This window comes from Harpegnathos saltator, unplaced genomic scaffold (assembly GCF_003227715.2).
Source record: "Harpegnathos saltator strain DR-91 unplaced genomic scaffold, Hsal_v8.6 scaffold18, whole genome shotgun sequence".
Classification (NCBI taxonomy): Eukaryota; Metazoa; Arthropoda; class Insecta; order Hymenoptera; family Formicidae; genus Harpegnathos; species Harpegnathos saltator.
The window spans coordinates 912,480-930,755 of record NW_020229961.1 but is presented as its reverse complement, the minus strand read 5'-3'; the positions used below and the strand labels follow the sequence as shown (position 1 = coordinate 930,755).

The window sequence follows — 18,276 nt, the reverse complement described above, 5'->3', positions numbered from 1 at the left end:
GCAATCAATTATTATCAATAATTTCAAAATTTTATCGCTTATAAGAAATACATCTTTTAGTCCGTTTCTTATGAGCAAATTATTTTTTGCAATATCAGCCGTTTTTAATTGTGAGTTTAAACTAGAGTCGCTACATGAAGGAACATTTAAGGCCGGTCCAGAATAGGTTGCAAACACCCAGTTGCGAGTTTCGAAGAATCGCAACTACTAGTAAAGCCAACGGCACACGGTGCTTGTTTTCGTGCTGGATTGCTTGCTGGATGAAAATACTGCGTTCTGATTGATGCATTTCCATCCATCTTCGGAAATGCACCAATCAGAACGCAGTATTTTCATCCAGCAAGCAATCCAGCACGAAAACAAGCACCGTGTGCCGCTGGCTTTATTTTCGGTCGTAAGACAGTTGCGGTTGCTAAAAGAGAGTTGCCCAACTTTTAACTTCTTGACGACGGCAATCGGCAATCGTAACGGGTGCGTATCTATTCGGCACAGCACGATTGGGCACAAAGTAAATGATTGGTTGGACCTAGTAATTCACCAGATAATACTTTACATCGGTTGGTTGTGCGCAACGCGTACTGTGTCGAATTGGGTGCTTCTCTTTGCAACCTATTCTGGACCGGGCTTTAAGCTGCGTTCCGAAATTCACTGCTAGTACTGAAAATATATAGTCTGTGTCACGTATATTATAGAATTTCAGTGCGACGTTTGGCAATGCCGACAAGATGTCCGTTCCATGTCGCCGGCGGCCTAGTAACGCGACTACAGGCACGCTCGAGAGATCGATAAACGTAACCAGCGTCCCTCGCGCGCCGCGCGACTAATACCGAACGGGCAGGCGGTGAAGAAGAGGAAAAGAGGCAAAAGGGAGTGGAGTGCGCGGTTGTCCGGGCGGCCATTGCGGGTATCTTGTGTGAGACTGAACGTGAGCGCGCGATCTCGTGTGTCGTACAACACACAATAGAGAAATCCAGTAGGATTAACGGTCATCCCCGTAATAAGGTGCTCCGTGTGAAGCTCGGGATACATACTGAGACTTCGGCCCAATGGCTGAGACCGACAAGTTAAACATCGACAATATCATAGCTCGGCTCTTGGAAGGTAAAACTGGTCGATCGCCGTGTGGCTGTCTTGCGCTGCAGAAATAAAAAGGGGGGGATGGCGACGCAACGCGGCGAACGTCGGAGCTTGATCGCCCGTTCCCGCGAACGTCTCTTGTGCGTGCATTTTTTTCCTATCGTTTCTCACACAGTCCTCCTCATTTCGCTCGCTCACTTGTGCCACGACGACGGCAAGAGTGATGACGACGTTGACGTCTGACCGACCAACCGACCTGGTTCCTGCTTTCTCAAGGGCACGACAAAACAACGCCCTGATACTCCTGTCTCGTCTCTGTCATTACGCAATGCCAACAAAATCGATAAACGCACCTAGTTTGCATGAACTTTCCCCAACCTACGAGCGGCGAACGTTGCGTGCATTAGTTTGTTTACGCGACACGAGGTTGACAACCTGCATATATATCTGACCGAGATTTTCGGCCTAGGGCTGTCTGTTTCGTCATTCTCGCGATATAATTCATCTTTCTGCTGCTGTGATACATCATAGAACAGTTTTAGTCTGGTTTGTTTATTATATTTATGAGTTACCAGGCTATATTAGACATTCAGGGGCTGATTCATTCAAACACTGGTGATTCTTTGATAAGTACAAGAACACTGCCAATGAATTTTTTCCGCTCTTTGCAGAGCTATTGAATTAGTAAGACAATTCTGTCGATGAATTATATATTTAGTTGTACAGTTTTGTTTTACAGCAAAATGAATAAAATATGAGCAAAGTGACTTATAATTATTCACTATATATTTTTTAAAACTAACAAACACTATATTTTTTAAAAGATGGTTTTATTCATGTACAAATATTTTTGAAACTTTAAGAATATTATGTAATATTAAGAATATTAAGAATGAGACATATTTAGGATGATGCAAAAATATTTGTTGATGATGCAACTTGTATTATTATGGCAATATGTGTCATTACTACCAATATATAATACTTTATTCTTTTTTCTGTTTCTTTTTTATCCAAGTTCATAGTCATTAAAAAAAAAGTATAGGAAAGAAATATAATAGAAAAGTTGGGATTTTTTTTTATACAAAGTTAACACTTGTACTGGTATCACTGTCATAAAAATGTTTTTTCATGTTTTTTTTTTTTTTCTTTTAGTACGAGGAGCTAGGCCAGGCAAAAATGTTCAATTGACAGAAGTAGAAATCAGAGGACTGTGTCTCAAGTCACGTGAAATTTTTCTATCACAGCCTATCCTGTTGGAACTCGAAGCACCATTAAAAATATGTGGTAAGTAAATGAATGCATTATATTAGAAAAATATTCAGAATATAAATGTTATAGTTAATAATAATTTAAATGACACGTGTGTTTAGGTGACATCCATGGTCAGTACTATGACTTGTTGCGATTATTTGAATATGGTGGTTTTCCACCTGAGAGCAACTATCTCTTCCTAGGAGATTATGTTGACAGAGGAAAACAATCGTTAGAAACTATTTGTCTCCTTCTTGCCTATAAAATCAAATATCCTGAAAACTTTTTCTTATTAAGAGGAAATCATGAATGCGCATCCATTAATAGGATATATGGTTTTTATGATGAATGTAAGTATCACTGTAGGGAAATGATACTTTTTATGATATTCTCGTTGACCTATTTTTTCATTTGTTATATGCTTATTTTTATGAATAAAATATTTTAGGTAAACGTCGTTACAACATTAAACTATGGAAAACGTTTACCGATTGCTTTAATTGCCTGCCTGTCGCTGCGATAGTGGACGAAAAAATATTCTGCTGCCACGGAGGTTTGAGTCCGGATCTGCAGAGTATGGAGCAGATCAGGCGTATTATGCGACCGACGGATGTACCTGATCAGGGATTACTTTGTGATTTATTGTGGTCAGATCCCGATAAGGATACTATGGGCTGGGGTGAAAATGACCGTGGTGTATCATTTACGTTTGGTGCAGAAGTTGTGGCCAAGTTTTTACATAAACATGATTTTGACCTTATATGCCGTGCTCACCAGGTAGTTTTATACACATACTTATCCTGTACATTACATATATATCACACTTATGTTACACTCATTCAAGTTCTTGTTAGAATATTACATTGCATATTGTGGTTGTTTAGGTAGTAGAAGATGGCTATGAATTCTTTGCCAAACGACAGTTGGTGACACTGTTTTCCGCTCCAAACTACTGTGGTGAATTCGACAATGCTGGTGCCATGATGTCGGTGGATGAGACACTCATGTGCAGTTTCCAAATCTTGAAACCAGCCGACAAGAGGAAATTTTCATATGGCGGTTTGAATGCGGGACGGCCCGTAACGCCACCACGGGGCGCAAATAATAAGAACAAGAAGAAGTAAAACTCTTAGACTTACTTTTTCGAATGCGATATTTAGAATCTTACGACCGCTACCCCCGATTCACCATCTGTTATGACGTTAAGTTCTTGTAAGAGAAAGAAAGAGAGAGAGAGAGGGAGAGAGAGAGAGAGAGACAGCGAGAAAAAAAAGTTGTAATGATTATTATTATCAATATTATTATTACTACTATTTTCAATTGACTACGAAGCCTTGCAGAGATAAGTCACGGGGTATCGTGAATACATGAATCGGAAAAATCTGAAGGGGCGTTGCTTTCCATAGAGATCGTTATCGAAAGTAGTAAGCGTATGTCTGTAGCTAAATGTGTTACTATATAAAAAACTACGGTAGTGATAAAGTCGTTTTATCGACAATAAGGTGAAAACTGATTTGGCTGCCACGACATTCTTAACAGCAATAGCAAAAAGTAAGGGAAAAAACTGACAGCCATGTTTAATTCGCCATTCACATTCGTAAATCATATAATCATGTGTCTTTTAATTCATTTGTCATTTGGATTCGTTCATTGGTGTTGTTAGTATCATTTGCCAAGATCTCTTTCGACTACTTCGCACTGTGGCGAAAATTAACACGATAATTAGGGCAATGTCTCTCACATACAAACACACACATATGAATCACGTACACGCGCACATTTATATACACACGTATACCGATTTCGCTTCTTTTCATTATGTAAGTACGTCGTTAACGAAGATATCGATACACAAGTAACTAGCGATCGCCTATACACAATTCTTTAAAGTATGATAGATATTTATAGTGCTTGATACTTCTCTATAAGTTGCACAAATTTGTAAACGACATCTATTACGTTATACGTACTTTTATAAAGATACATTTGTATGCATCGTGAAATGTAAGAGGTGAAAGAACGAGAAGGAGGGATCGAGAGAGCGAAAGATAGGATTTAATTTTAAAAGCAAATGTCAGAAGATTTGACAAGTTATAATTACCGCTTATGTACCGTACTATTATTTGTGCCTCTCGAGATAAACAGCTTTCACGATTTACGATTATTACGGTGGGCAAGGCTTCTCTGAAAAAAACATCTTGATAACATTATATAATCTGTAGATGTAGGAGGGTATTAATCGTGCGACTAACGGACACACAGACAGATACGCGCGAGCGTATCGCACAGCGATCGATGTCACCGTAATATAGGCGTCTAATTCCGAGAGATAATAAGGAAAGGGGAAATGTTTTCCTTTTGCAACATGGGTTTATTCTCGTTATCGAGACGGTCTCCTATTATGGACACGAATCATCATTATCATCATCATCATCATCATCACCACCACCACCACCACCACCACCACCACCACCACCACCACCACCACCACCACCATTCTCATCCTCATTATGATTCACATCTATCATTTACCACGATCACACTTTTCATTAGTTTTTCCTAATCTCCCTTCATGGTCAACACATTTCTACAATCTCGCGGTGCACATCATACAAAGCACATGTCTATTATCGATGATATGAGAACAAAAGAGGCACTTATCTATGCGAAAACCACAACGTGAGTATCTTATCGGATTCAGACCAATCACGCTTAGTTTCCTCTTCATACTTGTACATTAAAAAAATTTCTTTTTTATAAATAAAATTCACACGAAAACACCTGTCATCTCTCTTCAATAGATGTATGTACACTTGGATATATATCCAGCATCCCAGCGAGTGATCCTCGAACGTGTGACCCTGGAGACAGGAACTCTATCTGATATCTATCTGTCAGCGCGAAAAGCTCTTAGAGCTGTTTTGTCCATTACAATTATCTCATATATATGTAAGTGTATTCTGTATACTACAGGTACTATTCAATGTAACGAATACGTCCATAACGTTCATATCTTCTGCGTCTTCATATAAGTATTCATTCGTTAGAAAACTCTGCATATAACACATAGTGTTACGAACTTTGCTATTAACTCTATTGTATTTAGAAAAACACGATAGTTGTATCTACGTCAATCAGGAAGACGTATATGTATACAGGGCTAAATCGATAACACCAATTGTTATCTTGTTAGCACTTCGATCACCGCCCGTGATCCTCATGAGAAGTGCCAATATAATTTGTAATTACATCTTTTTCATCCAACGTGAAAGGAGCACATATTTAGGCAAGGGGCGAGCAAAAGAGAAAGAGGCGAGAGAAGCACAAGAAAAACAATTCAAACGGACAAATCTAATTATAGTCATTGATGTATGAGACATTGAGGGATATTTACACTAGTCTCTGATCTCGAAAATGAGAAGTGCGACTTTTTATGTAAAATTCTAATTAGTTCGTCGTAATTCGTTTATTTGTTGTTCCAGTGTTGTTGCGGCTGTAACTTGTGATGCTGAAAATGCCAAAATTGAGATTTCTCACAGCACTGTCGCGAGAGACGAGGAAAAAGTCGAACGCGTTTCTTGCGTTTTACGTCATCAAGGATTTGTTAGTCCGAGAAGAAGTTTCATGATAGAGAGAGAGAGAGAGAGAGAGAGAGAGAGAACGTAAAAGTGATTTCAAGCATGCTAACATAACATCACACGTTATTTTCGGATATTATACATATATTAATACTGTTAGAATTAATAATGCAGAATTTTGTGAATAACGCGATAAAACGTGATATGGAGTCAAAAGGACGTTATGGTGTAATCATGCTCCATTCGGCACTATATATACTGTATGTAGTACAAGTATTATTAAATAAGTATATGAGAAAAAAGTCTGTGATATTGAATCGGGGAGCACTTGGAACTTTCGTCCTTCATCTCTGGATTCCGCGATTCTATGTGATACCTTTTTTTCACAGGCAAACCCCAAGATACCTTGGAGACTCTCGAGGTTTCTCAAAGCCAAGATCTCTCTCGAGGATATGCTTTAAAATAATAATCGAGACAGTACAGACTCTCTCGTGCGATTTAGCTGCTCGGAAAACTTTCAGAAAGTTCATTTCAACATATCCACCTCTCATAGCCATATCACCTCTCGTCAGGACTGAAGCAGGTGTTCCCAGGCGCCACAACGTAAAGACCCGTTCCTGAGTCCATTGCACCTACTAATTTCTGGCTCACCGAGACTCCGCCTTCTGGTGTGCGAAGCAGAGAGAAGAGGATTCATGGGCAGCATCCCACGGCGGTCCACCCCTGACCAGCGTGGGTGCTCGTGTAGGAGGATCTTCGGAGAAGCCCTCCTTTCTTCCGCATCTCTCTCTACGTCGCCCCTCGTTCCGTCCTTCTTCCGCGAGACTGTCCTCCACGAGAGAGGAGCCCAGAGAAAGAGAGAGAGAGAGAGAGAGAGAGAAACGCGGGAGAGAGGGTACGCTCTCTGCTATTGAGAGAGAGAAAGGGAGAAAGACAGAGAATGATGTCTTGATGATAAGCCAGCGGGGTAGTCACTCGGGCGAGTTCTTTCTGATTCATCCGGGATTCGAGGCGCGCGGCTTTGAGCGTCCTTGTCAGCATCGGGACCGCGGAGGTGAGGACAAGTCCTGTTGACGGTAGAGCGGTTGCTCGCCTTGCGACGATGATGTCGAGACTCGTCGGACACTCGTCGGTCAGGATCGTCGCGCGGGTGCTAAAAACTACGATGAGCGGCCGCGCGGCGCGATAAGAAACGTGACGGACGAAAGCTGGAGCATTCTTTCTCTCAATGAGGAGCCACGTGAGATGTTGAACAAAATCGGTCGTTTTACATTACACCATCAGCGACATTAATAACGAGAGAGATAGATGGATAGATGGATAGATGGATAGATAGATAGATAGATAGAGAGAGAGAGAGAGAGAGAGAGGGAGAGAGAGAGAGAGAGAGAAACAAATAGGAAAAAGAAGCTAGAGGGACTGGAGGGTTCCTCGATGAAAGCACACCTGTTCCCTTGAAACGGTCTCTAAACTAAATAGATACAATTAATAGTGAAAATGACTAAATAACTACCGACAAAGAGTGATACATACGCATGTGTGTACATAAATGTCCAGGCGATGATGATGATTTTCGATCAAGTTTGTTTTTTCGCAGTTGACGAGGTGTCACATTTGTGTCCTCGAGTTTGAGGGTTCGATCGACGGACGAGGCGATACCACGACGATGAAAATGATCCACGAGTGCAAATGGTGTTTCTCCTCTTCGTTTAATTTACACGGGAAATGTGTCGACGGATCGCGCGATTCACAGTGCGTACCGAGTTGAAGTAAACTTCACGGCATGGATTGCTCACGCAAGCTCGCATGGATAACGCATGTTTTCCGCCGCGATGTACGGTGATTATTGATACCGATAGCGCTTTCGGCTCGACGAGGATGCAACCGCAACACGAGCAACGACGTGAGCTCGCCGCCGATTGCTGTTATCAGCAATGGCCGGCGCATCATCACCACCATCATCATCAGCACCATCACCAGCATCAGCAGCTGTCCGCTATACCGTCACCGATGCAACAGATGGAAGGTGAACCGCTCATTCTGGGTGTGTCCTGCGTAAATCCGCAGGCGATTCCCACATCTTTACACCTACGCCAATCTAGATGGGAGAATAGAGTAAGAATGTAAAAGTTGCCGGAGATCGTGTTCTTTGCGACGAGGCGCGCGAGGCGAGTGATTTGCGAGGAGCTGACGCTTCGGCGGGCGTCGTTTAGATTTTATCCGTCGTGTCGAAGCGGCGGGCGCATTAAAGCCGGCGCGTTTCTCGCGGCTGCTTCTTTTTGCCCTTTCAGCTCGCGCATCGTGCTTTCCGAGCTTTTTCATTGCATTCCGCGCACAGAGTTTGCCAGTTCCTCTCGCGGGGACAAAGAAGACGCGGTCTCGGTCGACTGCTCGCTCCGCGAGAAGCTTCGCGTCGGTCTCGTCGGCAATTTCTACATTCTACGGATGCGCGGCCGCATAAACGACAGAAGTCGGTGCGAAATGATCGCATCGATCGCGAGTGATCGACGTTGGCTGTTTCTATTGTTCCATCTAAAGCGATCTAACATGCTTCGCACGTTCGATCCAAGTACTTCCGCGCTGAATCGTCATTCCCTCAGCTTGCTTGCAGAGCGCCGGAAGAGTGAAGCGGTCGCTCAGTCCCACGATCCCGACGAAAACCGCCGTGCCGGTCCAGCCGCTGGCGAATCCGACCTCCTCGTCGGCGTCCACGGTGGAGCCGCGGAACGACAGCAACAACAACAATCGTCATCACGGTGATCATCATCCCAGCAACGACGGTGCGTCTTCCGTGGAGGAATTGAACGCTAAACGACCGCTTCATCCGGCGCTAGTCGGCGCCGGCGCCGCCTTGGAGGCGAAGCCGCTCTGGGAGGAATTCCATCAGTTGGGCACCGAGATGATCGTCACGAAAGCCGGACGGAGAATGTTCCCCACGTTCCAGGTGAGGATCGTTCGTTCAAACTCGTCCAGGAAAGCAAGACGGCATCGATGAGACACGGATTCAATGTGGAAGTCATGTCGGGGCTACGCAGGAGCCTCGAGGAAGAGCAAGAAAGACGCTAGAGAATTTCAAGTATTTCACAGATGTTTCATGGTTTCTGGTTGTATGTCGGATTTATTTTATAATAAGAAAGTGAACCATGACGCGTGGCTACGAGTCGCTTTGTGCATTTTCCAAAGGAGGGATTTTACGATCGTCCTGGCCTTACGATTCCTTTTAACTGCTCGCTTTGCGTCACTCGGCAGTGTCGATTGTTCGGCTTGGACCCCAACACGGAATATCTGATGGTGATGGACTTCGTCCCGTGCGACGACAAGAGATACCGATACGCCTTCCATAACAGCGCCTGGGTCGTGGCGGGCCGCGCTGATCCGGTGTCACCCCCTAGGATCCACGTGCATCCCGATAGTCCTGCGAACGGCGCGCATTGGATGAAACAGCCGATCTCCTTCGACAAACTGAAGCTGACGAACAATCAGCTGGACGATAACGGACACGTGAGTCGATCTCGCATCCCTGTCGAGTTAATCGCTACAGTAAGACACGTCGCATAGAAGCACGTAACTTCGCATTGGAATCGTCCGCTCGATGACTTTACTGCTGATGTCCCTTTCGTTTTTCACAACGCGGCCGTCGCTTCGCTCGTTTCATAAAGCACACCTACGCAGTAAAGTAGAATGAGAGATGCACAGCGGCTTCCACGTGTTTGTCGTTTACGGACGAGTTCGCTTTAATTGACCTGAGATACGAGCTCTGTCGCTCGCTCGCTCGCCCGCGAGAAATTACGAAGAGCACAGAGCAGTCGCGTCGCCCTACGCGGACGTTTCCACCGGGTCTCAAGCCCGGGTTTAAAGACGTCGGTCGTACATTAACCGTCGCGCATCTCGCCACTTTTCTTCCCTACCGAGGAGCACGCGGCACGTCGTACTCTCTTTGTCGTCTCCAAGCAATTAACTCGCGCTCGTGCGCGCGAGTTTCTCAACAATGTAGATTATTGCAGGCGCGAGGAGGCATGAGAGATTTCTAGGGAACTTCAACGCTCTCCGATCCGCGCGAGCTCTGTCGAGAGCAAACTTGTTCTCTCGCTATCTATTTTTAAAGAATATAAAAGAATCTCGTATTCTTTCATATTTTTATTCGCTATATTATTAGACGCGTCGATGCGTTGCGGTGATTTCAGAGCTGTACACGCACGTACAATCACAAGTCTGCGTTCGAAGTGCTTTTCTCACAACTTGTCCATTTCTCTCAACTTGCAATGATGTACCTTACCACGCGTTTTTTCTTTACCGCGACAGTTTTGTTGCATTCTTTCGTAATGGCGCTTCCTTCCTTCGAGCTTTTCGGAAACGAGGAAATTATTCTCGCGTGGGAGTAGATTGCAATAGAGTTTCACGGCGGGGCGAGATATCCTGTCTACGGCGTATATTAATCTCGCCCTCCTATCGCCACGAGAGTGGCGAGAGAGCGAGAGTATCGTGTGTAAAGTAAACGGACATAGCGTAAACTATACATCGCAGAGGCCTGGGAAAGAAGCCGCACACTTTTTGTAACACGCGCCGGTTTAACTCCGAAAGAATTAGCAGCGGTCAGCACATTGGCAAATGCGGCGAGCGGCGTGTGACGTTGATCTCGAATCGAGATCGATTGCGAAATCTGCCGCAGAGCTGGCTTATCGTTTGTCAAAACGACGGTAACAACGAAACCCTAACTTGGGCAACGCGATACGGAAGCTCGAGAGAGTGAAAATTGTATGTCGCGATATAGATCGCGACGCACGAGATTTCCGAGTAAATCCGATAACAAAGTTCAAACGAAGAAACGATAAAGTGACTTTCATGTCGGATACATTTCCAATAAACATTCCAACTAACAGCAACGTTGCATCGACTCTTGCAAGCTCTCACGCAACAATGTAAAACGTTATGTCGCAACATGCGTCGTATTGCGCTCACATCGAGTTGAGTTGAGTGAGCAACGATATCGTACACGTGGTGGTTACTGTCAGTCGACTAATTAACTCGATTAATTGTCAAGTGGGCGCGAAACGCTTGCACGTTCGTCGCGCGCGGCGCACTTCGATTCTCTCGATGGCGCGCGCGCGCGACGCACCTGCGGGTCGCCGCGACGCCGAAAATAATCCCTCGCGGTCGCGCCCGTGCCAAATCCATCAAGCCCGCGAGCGCAAACGCGATCGCGAAATGGGTTCAGTGTTGCGATGTATCGGCATGCCAGTGAACGAAACGGCGACATGCCGACGCCGTGTCAGTCGCAATTTAGAAGAAGGCCAGGTGACCAGGCCGCGCGAGTATCATGTCACGCTTCATATTTCTGCGACTGATTATCGTCTGGCTGTCTCTTGTCGCGCTCCTGCGCCTCTTTGAAAACTCGGACCCGATGCGACACTTCCTCGAATCGATGAAGCAACGACACTCGCGCGATCGTGCTTGGCGACGAATTAATCGGCCGTTGAACGAGATTTCCGTCTGACAGTCTGATAGACGAAGGAAATCTTCAGGATATCACGGTACATCGGACCCCTCCCCCCCACCCCCCCCCGATGTAAGAGATTCGTGGGCGGGCCGGGGATGTACGCTAATGCTCGTTCTTAGTAGTATACGTTTAGTAAAACTCATTTAATACATCTATCCGAGGCAAATATTTCCCGTCTTGAACGAAAATCAGTCGGCTCGATCGGCAAAGTACATGCGGAGGCGCAAATGGGAAGTTTATGATATTACTCGTGGCGCGTCCGTTGCGTATATAAATTTCTCGAAGATGTTTCCGACGAACTCTCGCTCTCCCGACGAAATATCGCACGTCGAACTTTATGTAGTCGCGAGAGAGAGAGAGAGAGAGAGAGAGAGAGAGAGAGAGAGAGAGAGAGATGAGATTTATTTTGCGACAGAACCGTCTTTCGAGACGGAGGAGGAGGAGGAGTCTTCCGACGCTCGCGTTTCTCCTCGGAAGAATGTATCGCTCCTCTCTCTCTCTCGCGAGAGGACCTCTGACCCGTGGCGAGAGGTCGTCCTTTTTCTCTTCTTACACACAGCAGTTTGTTCCTTTAATTGCGCACCGAAAAATGTGGCACCGGGCCGTGTAAAAAATCCGTGGGCGGGTCGGGAATGCCTGCTGATGCTCGTTCTTAATTGAGGCGCTCGCTATCGCGAGGCATCCTCGAAAGTCTGGGGAAAACTCTCGAGTATCTCGAAGCAGAAGGACATCCCAAAGTGTTTGTGCGCTCGAGAGGCGTATACGTAGCGCGACAATAAGAAAGTAGGACGTTAGTTTTAAGATAACGATACTTTGATCGTTGAATTAATCTCACGCACGCGAAGAGAGCGATAAGTGAATATGAAGTACATGCACGTTTCGAGAGTCAAGACTTTCTTCTTTCGTCCTCCACGCAATTTCGCAGACAAACATCGCTCGAATGCAACTCAACTGCGCGACAATGGTGTTTAGAATCGAACGTAAAAGAAGGTTGCGATCGATTCGTCCTAATCTCTCGGGGAAATATTTCCCCGAGACATTTCGTGGAGTTTCTAGATGGCAACAAATGTGGTTTACGCTTTGGGTTCTCCTGCGCTGTGTGTGTGTGTGTGTGTGTGTGTGTGTGTGCGTGTGTGCTTGAGTGTGGAATACAATACACAATGTGTCGACCGCGAGAAATCACTGCGAAGACGAGAAGGGACTGGCTAACCCCGATAACCAGCCTCGGAAGAGCCCGAGTCGAAGAAAATTTTGCCCGGTGAAAAAGCACGCTTCGTAGAACGCTTCGTCTTCCCGATTTTCGGGGCCACACGCGTTTTTCTTCTCATTGTCGCGCGTAAGATATATATGCGTTTGTGCGTGTGTGATGTGTGTGCACGCACGTCCTCGGGCCCAGTGACACACATGCCATCGTGAAGCATATGCGCGTGAGTGCGCGATCGCGCGAAGGGAAGGACGTGAGTGTCGGGTTGCGGGTCGGGGGTTAGTTTTTACACTAATTAGTCACCGGTTCTCTTCTGGCTGTCAAACATCGCGACCGCCCCCTGTGGCGTTTCTTCCTTCTGCCGAATTCGAGCCTCACGTGTCCTCCTTCCCCTCTCGCCCGCCGCCGCGGGTTTCATCCCGCGTCTTCCTCCCTCTTGGCTGCTCTTTTTCCTCCCTGTCGTCGATTTTTCGTGCGATGACGACTTTACCGGATTATGCTCTCGCCGATCGGATCGCACTCCGTGAGACCGTTCGTCATCCTGCTCCTGTCATAATATTTGTCACGCCGTGTTATTTTATCACGTCACAGCCGCCTGTATCATCCGCACCGCGAGATCAAACGGAGATGTTACTTCGTTTGAGACCCGCGTTGCATCAGAATGTATTTTATCGAGCGAACGAGATAATCCCCGTATCTATCGAGACCGTAATCCTTCTTCTGTTGCAGATTATCCTGAACTCGATGCACCGTTATCAGCCACGCTGCCACGTGGTGGTCGCCCCTTCACCGCCGGGTGCGGCACCGGATCCCCGTACGGAAAACTTCAAGACCTTCTCGTTCGCGGAGACTAGATTCACCGCGGTCACCGCCTATCAGAACCATCGGATAACGCAGCTGAAGATCGCCAGCAATCCGTTCGCCAAGGGCTTCCGGGACTGCGAGTCCGACGATTGCGATAGCGTGGCCATCAGCGGGATGCAGAATCCGGCGAAGAGGCCAGCCACAGGAAGCGCCGGCGGCGGCGTGCTGCCGTCGCCTTATAACGCGGTACCGGGCATGCAGATCACGGCGATACCCGGCCAGGAGCATCACCAGTTCTACGGTGCGACGGGCGCAGCCGGTCACTGGACTTATCCGAGCCACCATGGTCACCAACCGTCGGCGCACGTCAACTCGGTTCATTATCCGACGCATCCGCAGCATCCGCATCCGGGCGCATCTCTCTATGGGCCGCGATAAGAGGAGAGGCGATCGTCATCGTTGATTGTTCTTCGCTCGTGTGCAGTCTCTCTCATCGACTTATCTGTGTCGAAGACTCGGCGAGACCGATCCTTTCAACCCCAATGCAAGACTCGACGTGTACTTGAGGAACAGTGAGAACGGTTTAAACGCAGTTTCGCGTCATCCGCATCTTGACGCTTCCTTCGCTCGTGAATGACCGATCATTGAGCGAACTTTCATTGACGAAGATTCAATGTGTGTTTGAGATACAGGGTGCGAGGTAAACATATCTTCTTCATATCGCGCTCTTCCGCGTGACGATCGTTGCGTGGTTTGTTATCGCAGAGGACCCTGCCGGTGCCTTTTCGTAGTGCCTTACGAACAATGGGTGTGACGGACGCTACAAAACAGATGTATTTCTTACATCGCACGCGTGTGTGCTGCTTATTTTTGCGAGCGTAAGCATCATACATCGCGAAGTCATTGAAGTCGAGATTAAAAGCGACACGAGACTCCTTCGTGTGCGTATTTATATTTTTGCATATATATATATATATATATATACACACATAAGGATGGTTTTGAGGAAGAATTTACTTAACGGGAAGTAAGATTTAGTGATTAACAGAAACGATAGCTGGATGTTAATACTTGAACTTATTCTGTAACTTGTACCAAAGATCATGCTAGTTCTCGACGTGAAATATTTATCTCTAAGTTACACGCTGCAAGGTAATCTTTCATTGGCTCAATTACGTGACATCCGGCGTTTACGTCAAGTGAAAAGTACTAAACAGCTAAACGAGATTACGTTTAGTTATTGTGATATGTGCAATGTTCGCCTCCGCAAATTGCTCACGCGTCTGCTGAGAACTGAGAAAAGAAACAGATCGCGATCGGAGGTGCGTAGGGGCGTATAAATTTTTTATTCGTGAATTCATTCTATCGTCGGTTCATACAGACATTTTTCCTCCCAAGTGTTACAAATTGAATCACTTATGAGAAACAAATCGGCCGATCGATGCTGGCAAACTTGCGGAAGGCCAGGGAAGAAAGTGCCTTTTGTAGGAGCAAAGTGCGTCTATTTATACTGGGTGTCTCAAATGCCGAACGAGCCTAAAAGGTTCTCGAGCCAAGACGGGAAAGTAAACGCGCCGTGACACTGCGTGAGAGTGCGTGGCTACTAAGTGCCTTAATAAATTATGCTGCCGGTATCGTATGCCATTGTACGTTTAACTTTTTAAGGCTCTCGTTCAGAGTTTGGTAGTATTAGAGGGACATTTTATGGCCAAACGAGAAATAAACACCGGCAGAACACACCCACACGCAAGACTTATTTCCCTCGAATTCACTTCCCTTCGAAAAGTCGAAGATACTCCACGATTCTACTTCTACATGTTGAAAGTGCGAGAATTCTCCATTTTTTCACTCCCAGCTTTTACCTTCGCACATATTATGTATTCTACTTTCAGACTTCCAATTGGAAATATCTTTGCAACGTCGCCTTCTCATACGACAACAATTTTGACAAATTCTTCAAGACAGCTGCGAGAAACATTGTCCGAATGTTGAAAGTTCCCCTCTTCTAAAGTCGCTTAATTCTTTAAGGGTTCGCGGTTGCCAACTTTACGATTCGTCGACGATCACGAAAACTGTGGTTTAACATCAGGGTTGTCGAAAACGACGGGCTGGGCAATGAGGCGGAGCGAGAGCTCGAATGTTTGAAGTCTCCGTGGCACGAAGGATGAGACGGGCACGACATTCGCCGTGATTGATGAGTGCACGAGGAACAACGCTGTGTAAACATTACAAGCGTATGCTTAATGACTGCCAGCGACTGCGATCTCTCGACCGTGCTAAACGTTTTGCACTCAACCGTATTTCCAAAATTGCTCCCGCCTCTGCCTGAGGAAGGAAGAAGCGGCAAAGGGGAGAGACGCGCATGAGTCCTCCGGTAATACAAATTATCGTAATATCTCGCAAGAGTCACCTTTATCGTCATTGAAAATAGCCCGAATATGCGCGCTTATCTCGTCATTCTCATGCTTGCAGGAAGTTATGCAATTCACGAGACACGTCAGTTGACGAAGAAAATAATATTAATAAACAGAGAGATAATACTCTCGTTTAAAGATTCATTGCTTTATCCCGCAGAAGAAGGCTGAAATACGATACGACTCTCGTAAATCGTAAAAATGGAAGGATTCGAAATAAGGACTCATTCCGCGCTCGGTCCGCGCGACGTGCGTCGGGGCTTAACTTACTAACTTATTCCGCGAAGAAACGACGTCCTCGGCTTTCGTTCGACGGCATACTACGCCGTGTCTCTGTAAAAGTACACTGTGCGGTCTCCACAAGGGAGGTCTCACCTCCGTGTACTTTTGACAGCCTAACCCGAGAGAGTAATATAAAGCCGCGAGGCTCGCACGGCCTACAGAGAAGCCGCGCTTATCGACGGCGCGTGACGGCGCCGGCAATAAAAAGCCGCCCCGTATTCTTTCATCTTCGTTGTGGACGATGCGCTGCGACTGTCAGGAGGTCAACCGCCGAAAGGTCAGCTAACACCGTACCACCATCCATGACACCTCTCTTGAAAAATGTTTATGATGGAAAGTCAAAGCGGCAACGGTTTACAAACGGTTAACATTTAGGGAAAAAGCGAAAGAAACGTCACCTCGGTCGTCGATGCGAAGAAGCTGCGCTGCCAACAAATGTCGTTGGCAGCACAGAATGCGTTTCTCTTACGTATAGGATCACCACTGAAGTAATGATTAATCGCGCACCGTACCAGGAACCCCGTCCAGTGCTCCTTCGTTATCGCTATTTCGCTCGTCGATACCGATCTCTAACGCGTCCTGTCAATTACCAAACGCGGCCGAGCGCGACGAGAGGCAATGGACGCACGAGGACGCGGAGAGCGTCCTTTAATAAATCTCTCTAATTTTCCGCTGGTGCCTCCTCGTTGGTCGCGGATCAAAGACCGACAAATGAATCGCTCGGTTAGGTGGAAGGAAAAAAAGAGTAAGGAGGAGGAAACGCGGGCGTGCGTCCGCGTCTGCTAGAGGAAGAAGCGCTATCCCGCGGCCCATGAATCCGTCATCGCATGCGCATAGCCGAGCAAGCCGTGTGTGTACGATTCGCGTGTACACGGTGGCTGGGCTTTTATAGTCTCCACGTCGTCGTAGCGTCTCGAAACGCCTTTTGAATTTTCGAAGAAGCCCGACGGGATTCGGAACAGGCGTTAACCATCGCGAGCGTAACTTCGTTCTGCTCGTGTCAGCGCATTCTTTGCACAGCGAGTGCCACAACATGACCCCATGCGACTAATTAAGAATCTGAATGAAAGCCAGAGAGAGAGAGAGAGAGAGAGAAGGAGAGAAGGAGAAAGAAGAGAGCGGGCGATCAAGGTGTACTGTAAACTGCACTAGCTATATTCTCTTATTTTCATTACGTCATTTTCTCACAACGAGAGAGTCCATCCTCTCGCCCGTTCGCCGTTTGGTTTACCTTCGCAGACTCTTCTCTCTCATGGAGACAGCGCGGTTTCTTCTGCGGTTCGCTGCTGTTCGCTCGCACGCAACACGTGTTACTTTCGGAAGAAAGATCGAAAACTCTTTCGACTCTCGCCGAGGAAGTGAACCGGTCCCGGAGTTTGCCGGGGACGCTTCGCGGAGCGGAGCGGCGCGACGCGATGCGACGGCCAGAAGTTCATATCCTGCGCACGAATACGGCCGCAATGACAGATTTACAGATCCCAGCCATCGCCATCGCCCTCTTCCACAGGGCGATTCTTAAAGCGGGACGCGCGGGTTTCGGAGGCGCAGCCGGAGTGCACGTCAAATCACACCTCGACTGTTTACGCTTTATGTCCGCAACCTTTTCGTCCCCCTCGTCTAGTGCCCTCTTCCACTTTTGCCGCCTTGCCCTCCCCCCTCGCGGCCTCTCTTGCTCAGTCGCTCGTATTTTGACTTTCCTCCGCGATCCCGTGGGTTTTATGTAGTTATTTAAGCCCGGCGAACGTCGCTGAACGTTTTGATGTACGCCGAGGAACTTGGCTATCGACGAAGATAGGCATCCCGGCGAGTTGCTCTTCGCGATTCGAGTGCACCTCGCGCGACTCTTCGTCGATGTTCTCGCAGCGGACGGAGTTGCCTTTGCGATCGAGCGAATTTCTTTTTTCCTTTTTTTTGCGGTATTGCTAATTGTAGATTCAGTCTGTCAAGTGGAGAGTTAACAGAAATTTTACGTACGCACATGTAGTTGTACACGTAAATTTATTTAGAAGATATATATGTAAATCTACACCTCGCGCGGACGAAAGTATGCGCGCAAGGAGGAGACTTTGAAAATTGCGGTAAACATGACGAACATACACGTCGTCCCCGGCTTTGCCCGAGGTTGCAACAGAAGAGGATCGTCCCCTCTATTTACGACGTAAGGTA

The 18,276-nt window shown here is 46.7% G+C and overlaps 2 protein-coding genes across 3 annotated transcripts; both read left to right on the top strand.

The window, feature by feature from the left end:
- Nucleotides 1-797: 797 nt before the first annotated feature.
- On the top strand, nt 798-4,998 carry LOC105181250 (serine/threonine-protein phosphatase alpha-2 isoform). Its single transcript, XM_011137896.3, has 5 exons — nt 798-1,101; nt 2,233-2,364; nt 2,451-2,681; nt 2,780-3,108; nt 3,216-4,998. Exons 1-5 carry the CDS (start codon nt 1,047-1,049, stop codon nt 3,453-3,455), a joined length of 987 nt encoding a protein of 328 aa, XP_011136198.1. The 5' UTR covers nt 798-1,046; the 3' UTR covers nt 3,456-4,998.
- A 191-nt stretch (nt 4,999-5,189) lies between these two features.
- On the top strand, nt 5,190-15,157 carry LOC105181251 (T-box transcription factor TBX1). 2 transcript variants are annotated; one of them, XM_011137899.3, is made up of 6 exons: nt 5,190-6,963; nt 7,507-7,661; nt 7,769-7,935; nt 8,510-8,853; nt 9,159-9,410; nt 13,340-15,157. In XM_011137899.3, the coding sequence occupies exons 2-6, from the start codon at nt 7,576-7,578 to the stop codon at nt 13,850-13,852; spliced, it is 1,362 nt and encodes a 453-aa protein (XP_011136201.1). In that variant the 5' UTR covers nt 5,190-6,963; nt 7,507-7,575; the 3' UTR covers nt 13,853-15,157. The 2 variants fall into 2 exon arrangements, with proteins under 2 accessions (XP_011136201.1, XP_025153298.1); XM_025297513.1 differs by having other exon boundaries at nt 5,190-7,149.
- Nucleotides 15,158-18,276: the final 3,119 nt, after the last annotated feature.

Coding starts and splice junctions, on each gene's coding strand:
- LOC105181250 (XM_011137896.3), top strand. CDS start 1,047: ATGGCTGAGACCGACAAGTTAAACATCGACAATATCATAGCTCGGCTC. Junction 1,102..2,232: donor CATAGCTCGGCTCTTGGAAG/GTAAAACTGGTC, acceptor TTTTTCTTTTAG/TACGAGGAGCTAGGCCAGGC. Junction 2,682..2,779: donor ATATGGTTTTTATGATGAAT/GTAAGTATCACT, acceptor AAAATATTTTAG/GTAAACGTCGTTACAACATT.
- LOC105181251 (XM_025297513.1), top strand. Junction 7,662..7,768: donor GACGGATCGCGCGATTCACA/GTGCGTACCGAG, acceptor TGATACCGATAG/CGCTTTCGGCTCGACGAGGA. Junction 7,936..8,509: donor ACCGATGCAACAGATGGAAG/GTGAACCGCTCA, acceptor TCATTCCCTCAG/CTTGCTTGCAGAGCGCCGGA.